Below are 21001 nucleotides of genomic sequence, written 5' to 3' on the forward strand. Positions count from 1 at the left end.
CTTCATAGGTATCTGTTAAGTACTCTGATATTAGTTATGATTTGGAAACTGTATAAAACACATGGGTCTTCCTTAGAATTACTTCTGTAGAAGTTATTAACATTACATATTACGCTACATTATAGTAAGATCAGTGTATATTTCTGATCTAAAAATTGCCAGATCGCATGTGACATACTCTTCACTTTTACATTACGTTTATAAATACTTTAATATCTTTTCTTGCGGCTGCATGTAAAAAATACAAATTTTTCGGCAAAATTTTCAAAGTTGTCTCAGATTTTCACTTATATCTTCGTTATTTATGAAACGATTTTGATAAAACTTCTCAAAAACAAGTCATATAGAATTATTAAAGACTGACAGACAGACGGACAGACAGACAGACAGACAGATATCTAAGATCTTCTTAAAATGGATTTGAACACACACACCGACAGAAGGGCATGACTTAAACGTCTCAGCTATCTATAAGAATCTAGAATGTATATACTTTATAGGATCGAAAAATAATATTGTAAAAATTATAAACTAAATGACAAACTTATATATACAACCTTCTCATGAATGTGAAAGGTATTTTTATCATTTTTGCTCATTTGATACAATCATTAAGAAATGTAAATAGAGTATTTTAAGATATTAGAACTAAACTTTTCTTTAAGTTTTTTAATAACTCAATTAGCATAAAGGAAAATTTCTTCTGACAACTTTAAAATACACTTAACTATTTAACGCCATTAAAATGAAATTAAAATAATTTGCAATAATCAATTAATTAGAATCAATAAAAAGCAATAAAAGTTAATTAAAACAATGTCATTATGTCATTAATACAAACACTTATAATATATCAAAAGTAATAAAATATAATATTTGTTAAAGAAAATAACCTGTTTTAAGAATAATTGTAAAGATTTTATTATAAAACTTTTCATATTAATAGCAAATAAACTTTAATCAGTTTGACTAACTCTTTTGTTGTAGCAATTAATTTAAAACTTTTTAAACTTAAATAAAGCTTTTTTAAACTGTACAGATAACAAAATAATTTAATAACTCAACTATATTACAATTAATAAAAATTTAGCTAAATAAAATTTGTAATAAATAAAATTTTTCTACTTTTCTTTTTGCAGATTTTTACAAACTAAACTGAAATAAAAAATTAAAAAAAAGTGTTAAAATTAAATTTTCCATAAACAGTGATAAAGTGTTGCAAAAAAAAAAAAAAATAAAAGAATAAAAAAAATAATGTCTTTAAAGACATTTTCAAAATATAATGAATTCAAACTGTGATAACACAAGATATCTGAATATAAGTGAAAAACAACAAAGCTCAACAAATGGTTTGGACTATGAAAAGTCGACCTCGGCATTAATAAATTTCAAACGTGAATATCTTTATAACGCCACTAAGAAAGCGGCAATGAACAATACGAGCAACAGCAACAACAGTAATAATAATAATAATAATAAAAATACAATTTTAATCAATAACAACAACAACAAAAGTCCTTTACATCAAAAACTTAGTCCTACACATTATAGTAATATTATCAATAATAATAACAACAACAACAACAATAATAATAATCTTATAATGAATTCAGCCACTATGCTGATGCATCATCAGCAACAACAACAACAACAGCAGCAACAACAAAACGGTGGACGTGATAATAGCAGTAGTCGTGGTACTGATCGAGGTGATGAACGTCCCAATGGTAGATCTTCACATACCGGTCGTGGTTCCAGTTGTTCACCAGCTTCTTCACCTACACGTCATCCTAATGCTGTCAGTCCTGTTACTTCCCTTAATCACTCAATGATGCAACAAATGCAACAACAACATCATCAATTAAGCCCACCACCACATGTGGGTGGTGTACCCACACCGAATGGTTTACCTGCCGGTCTACCACCACGTATGCCCCATGGTCTGCCACCCCATTCGTTGGGTTTGCTCAATTCTCTACAAATGATGCATCATGCCTCACCATTAGAACTCATGGCGGCGGCTCATCATCATGTACCACCACGCACCTATAATAGCCCGCCACCCATTTCCACCTCAGATCCCAGTGCCAATGAATGTAAATTGGTCGAGTATCGTGGTCAGAAAGTTGCCGCTTTTATAATAAGCGGTGAGACCATGTTGTGTCTGCCGCAGGCTTTTGAATTGTTTCTCAAACATTTAGTCGGTGGCCTACATACGGTGTATACGAAACTGAAGCGTTTAGACATTGTGCCGTTGGTGTGCAATGTTGAACAGGTGCGAATATTGCGCGGTTTGGGTGCCATACAACCGGGGGTGAATCGTTGTAAGCTGTTGTCGTGCAAAGACTTTGATATACTGTATCGTGACTGTACAACTGCCAGGTAAGAGAGTATTTTTTTTGCATTTTTTAAATGTTTGTGTTAAATAGGAAGAAAATTAAGTTTTTTGTTTGAAAAGGGGATTTGAACAAAAAGAACTTTTTTTTGGTTTTTATGTGAAAAGATGATGATATTCAAATTAAATTTTAAAGTTTATCGTGTATTTTATTAAGGTAAGAAGCTTTTATTGAGTTATGAAAGCTTTTTTTAGATTGGGCTAAGAGTAATTTAATCGTTACTCCTTAGTTTATAAAGAAAAAGTCAAAAAGCTCTAATCGATTTTGTGAAGACTACTCTCTAGTTTACTTGGGTATATTAAGGTAATGATTGACTCTCCTTTAGCATTAAATGTGTAGTAAGACATCAATGGAAATGACTACATTTTCGAGTGACGAACATATGGTTTATAGCTCTTTAAATATGCAATTGGAAGAGTTGTTGTAAAATGTGCTTTCATGACATTTTTATTATGCTAAAGCCTTCAGATGATCCTTTCCAATAGGACCAATACAAGTATCGGAGGTACGTTATATTGAGATCGCATAGCTCTAAGTATTACTGAGGCGTCTTAGGAACTTGTCATCTAAACTAAATTTAGAATATTTTTCTGCTTAACTCCACTCTTCATTTTAAATTTTATTTCTATCGGATTAAGTACTTAGTTTAAATTCTAATAATTACAAATGTTTGTTGGGTTATTTCTTATAAAAATATATGTTCCATTTATTACGATTTTAATTATTTATTAATTATATTTTAAAAAGGTAAAATAAAAAAAATTATTACCAGTATTTACATACGTAAATAAAACTCACATTTAAAAGTCAAAAGTTATGTAAAAACTTTTATTTTTAGTATTTAGATTAGAAAAGTTTTACAGTTTGATTTGATTTGTCTGTAATTTTAAACGCATAACAAAAAGTTATATGATTGAAATGGTAAAATGGTAAAAAAACACAGGCTGTAGACAATTTTTAAGGGACATTTGGCAAATTTGTACACGGAAAAAGTTATACAAGATTCTAAGCTTACGAAAACATTTTGTTAAGGTTTCCTAAAATTTAAATAATTTAAAAGCTTTGGTGCCAGTGTTAAATGTTTAATTCTTAAAGCTTCTTCAAGATCAAAAAGCTTTTAGCATCACGTTCCGAGAACGTAGAGATAATTTTGATTAAATCCTAGGTAAAGCTCTTTGAAAGTTTAACTGCTTCTCAAACATTAATAAACTGGTAAAATTGAGGTCAAAGATCAATCTGATACGTGTGAAAACTTCTTTAGTTGACCTACCCCTTTAGATCGTACCACTTAACTACAATTTATTTTAAGTTTTGCCAAAGTTTTCTTTTTTTACTTTCTTAAGGTTTTCATAGGTTTGTATTGCGTATTTCCGTTTAATGTCATCGCAAAATGTAAAATGTATAAGAACAACAACAATAAACAAACCAACAAATGCAACTGTAAATTCGAACGCAGTTTAAATTTAAACTTTTTTGCAAACAGTCACAAAACTTTTACAAGTTGTAAATCTAACTTGGTTTGTATGTAAGTCAATTATTCGTTTTGTTGTTGTTGTTATTTATATACTACAACATACATAGAAATCTACCTACACAATAAACAAATACTTTACATTTATCGAGAGAGAGAAGTACAATAGCAATTGTTAACTGACAAAGTGTACACCATTTCTCTTTCAAATGTTGAAGTCGATTTTAAGCAGAGGTTGTTGTAAAAGACGTCACAACAAGCTAACTTACTAAGTAAATAACTAACTAACTAATTAACTAACTAACTAACTAACTAACAAACTAACTAACTAACTAACTAACTAACTAACTAACTAACTAACTAACTAACTAACTAACTAACTAACTAACTAACTAACTAACTAACTAACTATCTAACTAAGTAACTAACTAACTAACTAACTAACTAACTAAGTAACTAACTGACTAACTAGCTAACTAACTAACTAACTAATTAACTAACTCACTAACTAACTAACTAACTAACTAACTAACTAACTAACTAACTTACTAACTAACTAACTAACTAACTAACTAACTAACTAACTAACTAACTAACTAACTATCTAACTAACTAACTAACTAACTAACTAACTAACTAACTAACTAACTAACTAACTAACTAACTAACTAACTAACTAACTAACTTACTAACTAACTAACTAACTAACTAACTAACTAACTACCTAACTAACTACCTAACTAACTAGCTAACTAACTATTTTCTAATTAACTAACTAAATTTTGGAAGTGTCTTTCCTTTTTCACTAAACTTTCGAAAACCCATACATTTCTTCTAAAAAGTCCTGTTATATCATTGGAAATGGTGTTGTACTTTTTTATAGCTAGAGCTCATTAAAACTACACCCAGTTATTTCTATTTTACTCTGTTTTTTACGATTTGTTTTGTTGTTGTGTCGTTTGCCATTTGTTTAAAATAAATGAAAAAAAACCTATTTAGCTGTTCTCCATTTATTTCAATAATAATTTTTTACAAAACTTATTGATTTGTACAGTCGTAGAGTTTTTCTATTTCGCTTAACAGGAAACCGGAAATGAGAAAAAATTACATCGGAAGAGAATGTGTATGAGTGTATTGTTTTTCTATTTTCAGCAAATTGACTTAATAAATAAATGTGTTAACGCACTAGGTTGGTTAAAGAATAAAAGAATGAAGTATAGAAATGGGTACTTTATTTTTTCCAACAGTTCTTTTCTGCAATAAATTTCTATTCCAAAAAAAACTAGCTAAGTAACTAGTTCGGTATCAGTTTTCTTTTATCCTTTTCAAAATTTTTGTTATTCCAGTTTATTAAAAATTTAAAAGTGATTGTTAGTTAACTTTAAATAAATGTTAACATTTACATGTTGAAAAGTAATAAAATAAAATTTGTTGAAACTTAAGCTCTATTAAATGTTACAAAAACTCATACTAAATCCTTAAACATGTGTCCATAGGTTTGTGGCAAAGGTCAGTTTGGGATTGGAAAAAGCAAGGATAACTAAACTAAAATTTATATAACAAATATAAATGTGAAAAACTACAATTTTAAGGACTTCTTAGTATGGGGCTTAATGAGCTGTTAGAGCTCTTTATAAAATGCTACTAACTAATAATTGTGGCTGACCACTATGCAGTGGTTTTTTGTAAAGAAGAGAATCAAGGATTTACATTAAAAATACCTAAATTGGGTTATTTTAAGCAAAAGTTTTATTAGAACAAGTTAGCATACTGAATACGTTTAATAATGTTTTAAAGTTTAAGTCAAAGAGTAAATTTTTGTTTAATTCTATATAAAATTTTATTAGGTCCCCGAAGGACAGACATGGTTTAATAAATTTTAAATATAAAAATGAGCATAATATTAAGCTTAAATTCATACTAGCTTTCTGATATATTTGATTAGAGTAAAAAAAGCTTTTTGGGCTTTCCCAAAAAGTAGAAGTTTGTTTATTTTTGTAAAATTAATTTGTTTAATTTTGAATATTTAGAATACTTACATAAAAGTTTGCGAAAACTTTGCAGAGCTTTAATTTGAAATTCTTCAAAAATTTAAATAGAAACAAGTTTAAGTTTATTAAGATCTTAATTTATAGATCACACGTTTACTTTGACTGTTTCTTAACAGAGTATAAACATTTAAGGATTGAGCTTTTTATAAATTCTCATTTTGTTTAAAATTAAGTTTAATTAAATCTTGCGTAAAGCTTTTTTTAAAACTTGCAAAGCTTTAATTTGAAAATCTTGTAAAACTAAAAACAACTTTCAGTTTTCTAAGATCTTAGTTTAGGAGCAGAAACTTTTAAGTATGGAATTAAGCTTTTATAAGATCACTTTTTACTTTGAAGAAAGCTTGTTTAAAGACCAAATTAAAACCATTTTAATGGCTTTAAAGCTTATCAAATTTGTTGCGATTAAGATTTTAACAATCAGACTTTTGTTAGAACTAAATCTTGGTTTTGTTTTAAGAGTTCCACTATTGACGGGAAATTTAGATTGGCGGACTGAGACTCTATAACGACGACTTAATTGTAGTAGAAACTTAAAGACATGATTAAGAACGAATTATTTTGTTATTTAGTTTAAGATAATGTCGATTATTTCAATTTAAATAGCTTTACTTTCCGCTACCACACTTGGTTCGAATCTAGCGAATTAGAAAGGAAGTTTTGTAACAAAATTTTGATTTTTTCACATTCAATCTATATTGTGTCTTCGTCAATCTCAATTTAGAGTTTTTATGTCCAGTAAGAAGGTTGGACAATTCCGAACTATCACTAGCCATCTAGTGTCTAGGTGACTGGCTATTTTAACACGTGCTTGTCTTACGAGAAAGTCAATCGTTAAACCATAGATTATGAAGAGACAGCAAAAAACTTAATGCTATGTACAGTTATTATATATACACAGTTATTAGATCTTACAAAGTTGGCAGTAAAATGTACAGAAAATGTCTAATAACTGTGTCAACTTACAAATTTTGTTTTGCAATATTGTCAGTAATGCTTTTTCTGAAAACGTTGCGTAAGAAAAATTGTAAGTTTATACTATTGTTAGATATTTTCTGAACATTTTACTGACAACGTTGTAAGATATGACAACCGTGTATCACTGCTTTAAGTTTGTTTTTCAAGTGTCTACTCTCTCGCTTCCAAAGGTGACATTGTGACGATTGTCTTACAAAGACTACATTCGTGACGAGCCACATGGTTAGACGTTAATAGAATTCTCTGTCTTTTTCAGTTGCATTGACTCTTTATCATACTGCTGGGTATAATTATTGTCCCTTCTGGTAACCCCCCAAGTACCAGAACTAGTCTTGTTTAATTGTATGTTATTTTTCTTTATTTTCTAAAGAATTGTTAATAAATTAATTATTTCAAACAAAAATTTTGAGCAAATTGTCTTTAATATTCCTATTTTAACGTCAATGATATATAATGATCATAATCAATAAATTTTCTCTTTTCTTTTAATTACAGATGTTTATCGATCAAACCACCAGAGAGGTAAATTAAATACAAAATTTTTTAAACAAAAAAATACACAATTTTAAAGCGATAAGTTTGAAAAACAAACAAACTTAAGAGTTTTTAGAGCGAAACAAATAGAAATTAAAAAATTTGATCAGTTTAAAGTTCAAAATTAACAAAGCCGGAAGTATCCTTAAAAACTAAAAAAGAAACCTAGAGTGTAAGTATAAAGTGTAATAAAAGGGGCCCAAAAAAGGGGCGTTTAGGTGTTGACAGAAATTGTTTAAAAAGGGAGGTTTAGAAAATTAGTTTTAAAACAAATTTTAAAGGATGAGAGGTGAACAAAAAGATAAAACAAATAATTAGAGCATTAAATATTGAAAAAGGAAGTAAGGAAAGAACTTAATGTTAAAAATAAGTACTAAATTGAAAAGGTACTAAAGGCAGTAAATATTGGAAAAGGAAGTAAGAAAGAATACAAATGTTAAATAAGAACTAAATTGAAAATTTTACTAAAAAGATAAAACAAATAATTAGAGCATTAAATATTGGAAAAAGAAGTGAAAAAAGTATGAAGTTAAAAAAATTTCACAAAAAAAGTACTAAAATAAAAAGGTACTTTGAAAGCTGTGTATTAAACTATTCAATCTCATAACTCCCAGTTTTTCCCCCTAAAAAGATGCAAAAACTTTCAAGTTAAATATTGTTTTGTTAAAAACAAAAATGTCCCCTTTTTCTCGTTTTCCCCCTTTTTTTGAAAAGCTATAACCACAATTAATTGACTTCGAGAATATTTTGCAATTTTTGTCGTGTGCTGCACTTCAAGACTTTTTGGTTTTTTTCTTCTCGTTTCAATTCAGAAAATTAATTGTAAATAAAAAAATCATTCAGCTGATCTGTTTGTTGATCACAAGTGACACATGGCTTGAGGTTCATTTATTCTGGACCACCATCGTCATCATCAAGCAACATCAACATCATCATCATCATCATTTTGGTTATTATCATTATGCTCTGATGTCTTTACACATTGTTAAGTTTAAATGCCGGCTTAAATGTTTTTGTGGTCTGGTCTCTTTATACATTATAAATATGATGGTATTGGCTTGGTTTGATCTGTACATTGGAATTGGCCATAAAATGGTTTGTTAAATGTACATACATATTGACTCTATACACGTACTTTATTTTTTTGCTCAGATTTTGTCTTGTTAAAGGTTTTATTTTATTTTTATTTTACTTTTTAATACCCTACTCCTGTCATGTCTTGTTGTTTGTTTTATTTTGTACCCATTTCTTGTTTTTCTTTTTTTTGCTTTATTTCTTTTAGTAAAATGACAAAATATATAAAAATTTTTGTCGGTATAAATAAAAAACCGCAAAAAAAAAAAATAATTTTTGCAAATTACTTTTAAACGAAAAATAATGTTTAGTTAAACATTAATTGTGACAAATGATGTTTAATACCAATAAATTTATAATGACACAAGTGTGATTTTGCATCCAATGAAAATATGTTTTTATTTTGAATAAAATAAACAGGTCAAGGTTTAGTAAAGTTGTTTTAGCAAAATCTACTGCCAATAATTAATATTTTTTTAACATATAATGGGGGCGTTTTAAAGTGTTTATTAATTTTTTTAATTTATACATTTAATTAGTGAATAATAACTCTCAATAACTTTTCTTTACTAAAGTTTTAATAAAGATAATTTTCTCAGTAAATTAAGGAGTTAAAAAGCTTTTACTACTTATACATTGATGTTATAACTCATTATTTTAACTTTAAGCTAAACACCTTACATGCTCGCTTACAAATAGGGACTTTAATAAGTCATGATAATGTTTTACTCGATTACAATAAGCCAATAATAACGTTGTCTTGTTATGATTGCTGAACATTGTTTTGTTTTTTATTATGGTTGTCAATTTTTTTAGTTTTTTTTTAGAAATATAAATTACCTTAAGGATTTTAATTGTTCATTTAATAAAATTAATAATGATTGACATTTGTGATTGATTTTTGATGACATGTTAAGGTTGTCATATATGAAATTGTTATGAAAACTTTCATGCTTAACAAGCTATTGTTTTAAAGTTATTTTTGCAATTTTTTTTAAAAGCTTTGCGTTACAAGAAGGAAAAAATATTGTTTTCTTCAGTTTTGTCAAAGAATTTATTATAGTTTGGCCTATGGTCCAGACAAGACTTTAATCTTTTCTATACTCTATACTAAAGTCTTGTCTATAGTATATACTATAGTCTTGTCTATAGTCTATACTATAGTCTTGTCTATAGTCTATATTATAGTCTTGTCTATAGACTAGACTATAGTCTTGTCTATAGTCTAGACTGTAGTCTTGTCTATAGTCTATACTATAGTCTTGTCTATAGTCTATTCTATAGTCTATACTATAGTCTTGTCTATAGCATATTCTATAGTCTATACAGTAGTCTTGTCTATAGTCTATAGTCTATACTATAGACTTGTCTATAGTCTATTCTATAGCCTTGTCTATAGTCTATTCTACAGTCTATACTGTAGTCTTGTCTATAGTCTAGACTGTAGTCTTGTCTATAGTCTATACTATAGTCTTGTCTATAGTCTATTCTATAGTCTTGTCTATAGTCTAGACTATAGTCTTGTCTATGGTCTAGACTATTCTATAGTCTAGACTATAGTCTTGTCTATGGTCTAGACTATTGCCTTGTCTATAGTCTAGACAATAGTCCTGTCTATGGTCTATATTATAGTCTATACTATAGTCTTGTCTATAGTCTATACTATAGTCTTGTCTATAGTCTATACTATAGTCTTGTCTATGGTCTAGACTATAGTCTTGTCTATGGTCTAGACTATTGTCTTGTCTATAGTCTAGACTATTGTATTATCTATAGTGTGGACTATTGCCTTGCCTATAGTCTAGACTATTGTCTTGTCTAAAGTCCACGCAATGGTTTTGACTATAGTCCGAACTTTTGTCTTGCGGACTTTAGTCGAAACTTTTTGTCTTACCTAAAGTGTGGAAAATAGTCTTTAGTCTATATTAGAGTCTTGTCTATAGTCTAGACTATAGTATGGTCTATAATCTAGTTTAGACAATACTATAGTCTATAGATTTAGAAATAAGTGATTAGATTTCAATAAAACTTTACAGAATTGTTTCAAGATGGCTAAAGAGCAGATATCTATTAAAAATTAACCCTCAAAAGAATAAGGGGGTCAAATTTGGAACCTTTTTTTAAACTTAAAAACACTTAATAATTTAAATATTTTTGTTTCACAAATTTGTTATTTGAAATAACTTTTTAACACACAACATTATTGTTTAAACTTAATAAAACTTTAATTGATTTTTTTTGCAAAACCCTCTTCAACACCACCACCACCACCACAAAAACTAAAAATACTCACATACACTTGTATGTATATAAAAAAAAGAATTGAAAACAGAACAAGAAAAAAAATTCAAAAAAATCAAATAAACCTAATTTAATTTAGCGTGTTTGTAACTCATTTAATCATTGAAACAACACCTCAACTCTAACAACACTCGTGGAAAATAGTAGTAAAAATATTAAATAAATAAAAAAATAGAAAAAAATTATTAACAATTCATGCACAATTTGTTGTAGTAAAAATTGTGCGCAACGTCTACAACTAACTAACTGCTGCTGCTGCTGGCTTGGTGGTGATGATGATGTTGAATTTAAATGTTGCAACTGTTATTAAATATATATATTTTCTAACAGCTGGGAATATGATTTTTTATTTATTTTAATATAATATTTTTTTTATATTATATATATTTTTTATTATTATAAAAAATATTAAAAAAAGAAACAAATTGTATTTTTTTGTAATTATTATTTCTAATAACAAAATTAAACAAAATGTACTTTATATTGTTTTTTTCATCAAACATAATATAGCCATCTAAAGCCAAATTGCTGTTATGCTCAATTAATTTTTTATATAGAAAAAGTTTGTAAGAAGAAAAAAAATCACACCCTTTAATAGTTAGATGAAAAACAATATTACTCAAACGGTTTGGTATTTGTTAGTTTTAATGTAATTAATATTTTGTATAATTTTTTGTATTTATTTTAAACAAATGGAAAAATATTTTCAAAGCCTTTTGAACAAGAAATCTTGAAAATATAAAAATTTTTGATGTGAATGCTTTACATAGTTAAAATGCTTTAGAGTTAAAGCTTTTGCGTTTTTTTTAGGAAATAGGAAAATATTTTAAAGCCTAAAAATGAAAGCTTTTCGAACAAGGAAATTTTAGAAATATTAAAATTATTTATAAAGCTTTTAGATTGCATGCCATGCATATTTGATTTTACAGCTTTTTAATGTTAAAAAGCTTTTAAGATAAAGTTTTTAGTAGATTACGTTTGGTTTTAATTGTAATCGAATAAAGAGTTACATAAAGGGAAGTTTGAAAGCTAGGTATAAAGAAATTTAGAAAAAATACCAAAATGTTGAAGTTTTTATGTTTTTAAGCCATTAATGTATATTTGCTGTTATTGAAAGTTAAAAAGCTGTTATTGTACAAAGCTTTTACAAGATCACATATGCTGAAAGCTCTTAAAAGATCACATTTGGTTTTAATTAAATCGAATTTAAAGTTTAGACATGGAAAATTCAAAAACTTTCTAAATAGGACTCAAAACAATTTATAAAAAAAAAACAAAATGTTAAAGAAGCTTTTGGGTTTTCTATCACTTATGTGATTTTGGTTATTGAAAGTTAAAAAGCTTTATAAGATCATAATATATGCGTTTAATTAAACCTAAAAATACAGTTAATGGAAAGGAATTTATTTCAAATCAAATTGTCGTTGAGCTTTTATAAGATGAGATCAGAGCTAATATAAGAATTTTTTAAAGCTTTCGTTTGAAGCTTTATTCATTTCTTATCATATTTTGCAATAAGCTGATGTGAGCTTTTGTAATTTGGGATAATTTTACTAATTTTTTAATACTAATTAAGTTTTTTTCTTTAACAAAGTTGAAAACGTCTAAAACTTTTAAATTTTTAATAAAGTTTGTGTAAAAATTTAGCAATTTTCATGTAAGCTTTTTTGGTCCAAATTTAAAAACTTGAATTTGAGGTTTTAGTTTAAAGCTTTTATATATATATATATATATATATATATATATATATATAATATATTATATATATATATATATATATATATATATATATATATATATATATATATATATATATATATATTATATATATATATATATATATATATATATATATAATATATATTATATATATATATATGATTTTACTTAAACCTAATTACAGCTAAAGAAAAGCACTTTATTTAAAAGCCTTTCGTTTAAGATTAAGCTTTTATATTATCAGTTTAAAGCTTATAATATTATAGAGTAAATTGAACTTATTTTAAGCTTTCAATTAAAGCTACATTTTGTAATTTGGGATGATTTTACGGAATTTTTAATTTCAAAAAAGCTTTACAAATTAAGCTTTTATAAAAGTAAAATTTAACTTTAAACGAAGTTAAAAATGTTTAAAATCTAAAATTTTCTGGAAAGTTTTTATAAAAATTAAGCAATTTTTATGTGAGTTTTTTTGTTAGGAATTAACAAAATTAATTTTACTGCATTTGGAGTAGTTTTTAAGCTTTGTACAGTAAGCTTTTACAGTATTCTGTTTAAGCTTAACTTGAAAAATATTAAAGCTAAGCTTACTTAAAAGCTTTACTTAAAAAGCATACTTTCCTGTTTTAAAATTCGGTAATATAAATAGACTACAGAATTTGAAATAGTTTTTAAGCTTTGAACAATGAGCTTTAACAGGAGTCTATTTAAGCTCAACTTGAAAAACTCTGAAGTAAAGCTTTATCAAAAGTTTTTCTTAAAAAGCACTCTTTTCTTATTAAAATTGTAGACATTTTGGAATTAGTAAAGTAATCAATATAAAAACTGCTGTTAAATCATTAAAAGATTTCTTTTAAGTACAAGTCAATCATTACCTCCTAGTCTGTTCAATATTTCGATTATTTTTCTGACCAGTAGTTAGTGACACGATTTTTTGTTTCAATTTCATTATTTTTTTTCTCTTGATTTATTGTGTTAAATTAAAATTACTTGGTCTAGTTATAAATTGTTTTATATTTATACGTTTCTTAGTTGTTTTTGTTATTGTTGTTTTTTTATTATTATGATTGTTATAGTTTTATTGGCTGTTGTCTATATGTTATTTGTAATTATATAGCCTTAGGTATTTAATTATTTATATACTTTTTTCAAAAGCTACTTGTATTTTTTGTTGGCATTATAAATTATTATTATCGATTTTATTCATAATTTTTGTTTGGTGTCAATAATTTATAGACAAATGATTTGCGGTGAATTTAGTGTAAAGAAAATGGTGGAAAATATAATATAGTCAGTTGTATAGTATTGGAAATTTAGATCGATAACTAAGTAAATTGCAGGAAATTTAAAAAAAAAAATATATTTATTAAAAATATAAAAAGATTTTGTTATTAGATAAAAAGGGTTTAATATAATTGGATATACATATGTATTTATATTAAGCTGTTAAATGTCAAAAAGGTCAAATAGAAGCACAAAGTGTTAATCTAAAACATTTTATTACATTTTAAGTAAATTTGCAGAAATCTTGAATTTGAAAATGTTTTATTTTTAAAAATTCATTAAAAATTTTAAATAATAAAATTGTGTATTTATGGTACATAGTCGGAAAGCTTAACATGTTATTTATTAAACGAGATATATTTCCTTAAGAACTCTGCTTAGTTGCTGATTTTACTAATAATTAAATTATGTTATCTAAAACTGATAGAAAAGAAAAATAAAAAAAAATTTAAATTTTTTAAAATTTTTTAAAAATCGAAAAAGAACACTAACGGCTTATTATATAAATTAATCGAAAAGCTTTCTAAGTTACCTATAAAATGATATATATTTTATTTAAATTCAATGCTTAGTTGTTGATTTTACTTGGCATTAAGAGATAGTAACCAAAATACCAATTCAAAAATATTTTTATTAAAAAAAATTCATAAAAAATCTAAAATAACTAAAAAGCTAATGTTAGTTACAAAGTCTGAAAGCTTAATATGTTGTCAATAAAACATGATATACTTCATTAAAATAAATGCTTAGTTGTTGATTTTACTTACAATTAGGTGAAGTTGTCTCCAATTGACATAAAGAAAAAAAAAATAAAAAAAAAAACAAAAAATTTTTAAATTTTATAAAATATATTAAAAATTGATAATGAATGATACAGTTATTTTTATTACACAGTTGGAAAGCTTAATTTGTTGGCAATAAAACAAGATATAATTGATAAAAATCGATGCTTAGTTGTTGATTTTATTAACTAATATGTAATGTAGTTATTGGAAAAAAATAGAAAAATAAAAAATATCAAATTTTCAAAAATTCTTTAAAAATTGAAAGAGAACTAAATTTTTAAATATATTACACAATCGGAAAGCTAAATTTGTTGGGAATAAAACAATATATAATTCATTAAAATCGATGCTTAATTGTTGGTTTTATTAACAATTAGGTGAACTTGGCTCCTATTGACAGAAATAGAAAATAAAAAATTTAAATTTTTTAAAAAGAACCAAAATTAAATGCTTGAGAGAGCCGATAACTGACTGAATCATAATTATTTAATATTGTTGCATATATTTGAATTTTATACTAATTTAACAAAAAAATTTTTCATTATTAAAGAAAAGTAAAATTTAAAGAAATATTTGATTTTTAAAAAAATCATTAAAATTAGAAAATCCAATGGAATTTAATAAATTTTTCAGGACCTATAGCTAAAGACTACCTTAATCAAATGAATTATAAATCATCAAAATTTGTGCCTTAATACAGATGTTATTAACTATCAAATGCTGCTCAATTCAAAGCAAAACTAACAAATTTTTAAGAATAAAAATTATAAAATTATTAAAAATTTTAAAAAATTCCTATTAATTCCTTTTCATAAAGTCTAACAATTTCTAAAGCAAATATTTTATGTCACATTTATTTTGCAGTCATTTTGTTCATATTTGTTTTAAAAACTGCGTAATGTTTTATTTCTCTCTTTCTCTTGAGATTAAAGTTCTTTGAATTTAAATGGAATGTTAAATATATGAATAAAAAAAAAACAACAATAATATTTTATCTTATTTATTTCTTTTAACGAATTTATAACAAATAATATAATAAATTAAAAAAGAAAATAATTATTATACACTGAGGCTCTGAAGCAATTCAGAGTCTATGTCACTTTAACTTGAAATTATAATCTGTTTATTTAATAAATAAATATTATTGTATAATTTTTTTTTATAAAAAAAATATTTAAATAACCCTGTTTAAAGAGAAAAAATTTAAGAAAATTATTTAAAAATAAAATAATTTTCGTTAAAAAAGAAATTTAAGTTAATTACTAAAAGGAACTACACATTGGAAAAAAAACCGGTAGCGAAATTGATACAAACCTTTATCAAAAGTGACCTTACCACGTTTGTTAACATTTAACTGATAACATACAGTTATAATTTTGACAACGCATCGTTGTTATTGTATAATGTATTGTTGCCATTTCGATTAAGCTTTATGTCGCTTTGGCAATGCATCCATCTTCGACAACGAATCCTGTATTTTTATGTTTTTGTTCTTGATTTGAGAATTATCCATACATACTTCGATAATGAATATTGTTTAAAAATTATAAACAGTTTGATGTCAATTTCGTACCAGGCGTGTTTAAATGTCAAGCGTCTTTTTTTCCTTCTGTGCAAACTTCTGACATGGCTAAATAAATCAAAAATATGATACACTTTCAAAACTGTCCAGTATTACAGAAGAACTTAAAAAAACTGTAAACTATCCCCCAAGAACCAGTCACGGGACTAGTTCTGTATCTCTATAAGTAAGTTTCTGGTTATATAATATAATCATGAAAATTTATATTAGAATAGATTTCTTAATTGATTCCATAATAAATTTCTATATATTTTAAATTTACCTTTCACTTTCATTGTTATAATATTTGCATAAAATTCATGGCATTTGTTACAATTTATTTATATTTTTTTATCTATATTTTTACGAGTATTTTCTGTTAATAACTAAACATTTGTTTTGAGATAACAATAAATTTTTTCTTTATTTTTTCAATAAATATTTGTTTGTAAATTATTGTCAACGATTTTGATATTTTTTTTATCTAAAGTTCAATGCTGTAATCTAAAGGTTAAATATTTTTCAAAAAGAAAAGTCAAAAAGGGGTTAAACGTGTTTTAAATTTAAGACATCGGGAGAGAGTGGTGAATGAGCTTGTTTTTCTATATACTTAGTCTTACACATACATTAATAAAAAGCATAGACAATGAATGAGAGAACTTGTTCCCATGATAGTTGGATTTACGCCTTGGAACTATCCAAATTATGCTCGACTAATGATTATTAATTCGACAATAATCAAAGAGCTCATTTGTCATACTTTGCCGATGCCTAATTTATGAGAGAGCATGATTGTTGCATTTTCGCTTTGGAACTATCCAAATCATAAAGATTATCAATTTAACCTGTTACAACTACAACCATAGAGCCCAAATTTCATGCTTTGCCGATGCCTTATTTATGAGAGAGAAAGAGCTTATTCCCACGATAGTTGAATCTTCGCTTTGAAACTATTCAAATCATTCTTTACAAAAGTTTATCAACTCGACAACAACAGCAGTCGAAGAACACATTTGTCATGATTTGCCGATGCCTAATTTAAAGATATCAATACAACACGCTACAACAAGAACAACAACAACCATAAAGATTAACAATATAACCTGTTGCAACAACAACCAGAGATCCCATTTCTCATGCTTTGCCAATGCCTAATTTATGAGATAGAGAGAGAATGAAAGAGCTTGTTCCCACGATAGTTGCATCTTCGCATTGGAACTATTCAAATCATTTTTTACAAAAGCTTATCAACTCGACAACAACAGCAATCGCAGAGCTCATTTCTCATGTTTTGCCGATGCGTGATTTAAACAAAAACTAATTTCAATACGTTCGATAATTTCAAAAAGTAAATATTATTATTACACATGTTCTTGACCTTAATGATGTACTGACAAGAGGTGACAAAGAGCTCTCTAACTACTTTGTTTGTAATGAGTATTTGCCTTCGTTAAAGAGGGATTGCTCTTTACTCTCTTGTATCTCCATCAAGCTTAAGAGAAGACACAATTAATCACATGCAATTAAAAGAATATTAAAGAATTTTAACGCGAATAATAAAAATGTCATTTTGAAATAATTATGGATCATAATTTTTGAAACATTTCCCACAAATTTTTAAAAACTTCTTTTAATCAAAATTTCCTTCTTTTCAAATTTGATTTCCTACACAAATTCCATACATTTCCTTCCCCCACCAAATCTTTGTTTGCAAAAACGAAAAAAAAAACAAAAAACATTTGTATAAATTTTCAATTACAAATAACCATTTTCAAAAGACAAAACAACCTGTCAAATTTGACAGCCACATTAATTTGTCTGCTGAAAGCCAAAATACAGAAACGAACAACAACAAAAAAAAACGGCTTAAAAGAAATAATAAATTAATAAAATTACTAGTTATACAACGATATTTATGAAAAAACTAAAAAAAAACACAATGTACTAGCAAAATTTAGCTTTTGCCACAGACTACTACTACTATAACTACTATAAAACCTGTTAGCAGCTGTTGCCAATATTCAATATAAAAAAAAATTTAATATTTTAAACAAAAATTGCAAAAAAAAAGTCTATAAGTATTGGAAAAATTACATTTATGTAAGTTAAACGTTAAACATGTTTGTTGATCTTAAAATGTAAAAAAAGGAAACATAATAAAAAATTTAATTAAAATACTGTTAATTTGGCAAATTTTTAACCGAACGGCAAAAAAAAAAAATATTTAAAAGTTTTAAATTATTGGAGAGCAAAAAAGCTTTTAGACATTTCACTTTCTTGAGCAAAGGATCATTACTTGTTTGTGAATAAAATAAAGATTTTTTTAGGAATAAGAATAATATGATCTATAGTTTGTAACTAGTTTGGATCATGCTCAAGCGTGTTTTCTTTTTTAAATTATTTTTTATTTCCTTTTTCCTAATTTTTGTATTTTGTATTAAAAATTTTCGGTTTAGGAAAAAAGTAATGCTTTTACAAACCACCAACCCTGGATCCGCGCCTGATCTGTAATATAGTCCAGTTTATAGTCAGTCTTGTATACTCTGACATACTATGACTATAATTTGCTTAATACTTAGTCTGGATTATAGTGTAGTCTAGTCTCTAATATACTCTAGACTATAGTAAGCTTTGGATTATATTCTAGTCCATAGTCTGGACTAATATCTAATCTATAGTATTGACTATATTTTACTCTATAGCCTGATATAGCCTTTACTATAATATGTATTATATTCGACAACTTTCTAGTCTATAATCTGAATTTTAGTCTATTGTATGGATAACATTATAGTTTTTAGCCAGGACTATATTCTAATCAATAGTCATGACTGTATTCTACTTTATAGTCTGAATTCTAGTCTAGACTATAGTAGACTAGAATTACATCAAAACTATATTCTAATCAATAGTCAGTTCTAGTTTATAGCCTAAAATTTAGTCTAGACTAAAGTAAGGACTATATGTTAGTCTATAGCCTGAACTATTGTCTAACATAGAAGCGACTAAAATTGCGATTATAATTCAATATATATCTGTACACTGTACACTATATTCTAGTCCAGACCATAGTGTAGACTTTAATCTAGAGTATAGTCTATTCTGGTCAATAGTCTAGTCTATAGGCTAGACTTTTGTATAGTATATAATCTAGTCTACGGTCTTGTCTATAGTCTAGTCTATGGTCTAGTCTATGGTCTAGTCTATAGTCTCATCTATAGTGTAGTCTATGATCTAGTCTATAATTTAGTCTATGGATTAGTCTAAAGTCTAGTTTGTAGTCTAGTATATAGTCTATTCTATAGCCTATTTTATAGTCTATTCTTTAGTCTAGTCAATAGCCTAGTCTATAGTCTAGTCTATAGTCTAGTCTATAGTCTAGTCTATAGTCTAGTCTATAGTCTAGTCTATAGTCTAGTCTATAGTCTAGTCTATGGTCTAGTCTATAGTCTAGTCTATAGTGTAGTCTATAGTCTAGTCTATAGTCTATTCTATAGTCTAGTCTAGTCTATAGTCTAGTCTATAGTGTAGTCTATAGTCTAGTCTATAGTCTGGTGATAGTCTAGTCTATAGTCTAGTCCATAGTATAGTCAGTAGTCTAGTCTATAGTCTAGTCTATAGTCTATAATGTGGATTATCCTAGTCTATAGTGTGGATTATATTGTAGTCTATAGTCTAAACTAAAGTCTTTTCTATTTTTCGGACCAAAGTCTAGGCTATAGTCTGGACTGTAGTTATGATTATATTCTGGACCGATTCTCAACCATAGTCTAGTTTATGGTCTTCCCTATATTATAGTCTATATTCTGAACTATATGCTATTCTAGTTTATAGTCTGAACTTTATTTCAGTCTATATTATTGGATTCTATGCCAATCTATATTCTGAACTTTATTCCAGTCTAAAGTATTGGATTCTATATCAGTCTATAGTCTGAACTATATTCCAGTCTGTAGTATATTCCAGTTCTTGATTATATTCTGACCATAGTCTAGTTTATAGTCTGGATTATATTCTTAAACTATATGGAACTATTTTCTAGTCAATGGTCTGGACTAATGTCTGGTCTATAGTATATTTTATAGCCTGATTATGTTATGCTCTTTAGTCTGGTCTATGTATGTCATATGTATGTCCTTGTGTATAGTATAAATTATATTCCGACCTGTAGTCTGAACTAAAGTTTTGTCTATAGTAGGCGCTAGAGTCTACTGCAGACTATGGATTATATTATTGTCTACAGTCTCGACTTTAATCTTCGGTATTGACTGCACACTGAAATATAGTCATTAATATTGTCTCTGGTCTATAGTCTGATGCTACAACTTAAAAACATTTCATATTTTCCTCTCCCCAATGAGATTGTTAGTCGTATGTTCAAGTCTCTGTTGCTACAACTAAAAAGTTTGTTTGTTGTAAACAGTTCTTATTTTTCTCTCAACAATTAGATTGTTAGTTGTTAGTCTCTGTTAAAATCTCTGGTCTATAGTCCGATGCTACAACTAAATAGTTTGTTTGTTGTAAACATTTTATATTTTTCTCTCCCCAATGAGATTTTCAGTTGTTAGTCTCTGTTCTATAGTCTGACGCTACAACTAAAAAGTTAGTTTGTTGTAAACAATTTGTTAATAAGTTTTCTGTTAATATCTACAATTTTCTCATTATTTCGAAATTACAACTGTTTATCTGTTCTTTTTTTTACTCAAGTAAATAATAGTTGGCCTAAAAACTTGACCTTTTTTTTCTAGGTAAATTGTAACGATTAGCAAATAAAGGCGCTCTAATAAAAAAACTATAAAATACCCTACAGCTTATTAAAGAAAAAAAAAAAAACTAAAAATTAGATAAAA

At 26.6% G+C, this 21001-nt stretch overlaps 1 protein-coding gene across 4 annotated transcripts in view; it reads left to right on the top strand.

Moving 5' to 3' along the window:
- Positions 1–1162: 1162 nt before the first annotated feature.
- LOC111678895 (myb-like protein I) overlaps positions 1163–21001 on the top strand; it is a 35254-nt gene continuing 15415 nt past the window's right edge. For all 4 annotated transcript variants that reach the window (XM_023440338.2, XM_046951091.1, XM_046951102.1 and 1 more), the window contains exons 1-2: positions 1163–2382; positions 7389–7415. In XM_023440338.2, coding sequence (XP_023296106.2) covers positions 1283–2382; positions 7389–7415 — 1127 coding nt within the window. In that variant the 5' untranslated portion in view covers positions 1163–1282. The remainder of the gene's footprint in view (positions 2383–7388; positions 7416–21001) is intronic.

Source organism: Lucilia cuprina, chromosome 2 (genome assembly GCF_022045245.1).
Source record: "Lucilia cuprina isolate Lc7/37 chromosome 2, ASM2204524v1, whole genome shotgun sequence".
NCBI classification, from domain to species: domain Eukaryota; kingdom Metazoa; phylum Arthropoda; class Insecta; order Diptera; family Calliphoridae; genus Lucilia; species Lucilia cuprina.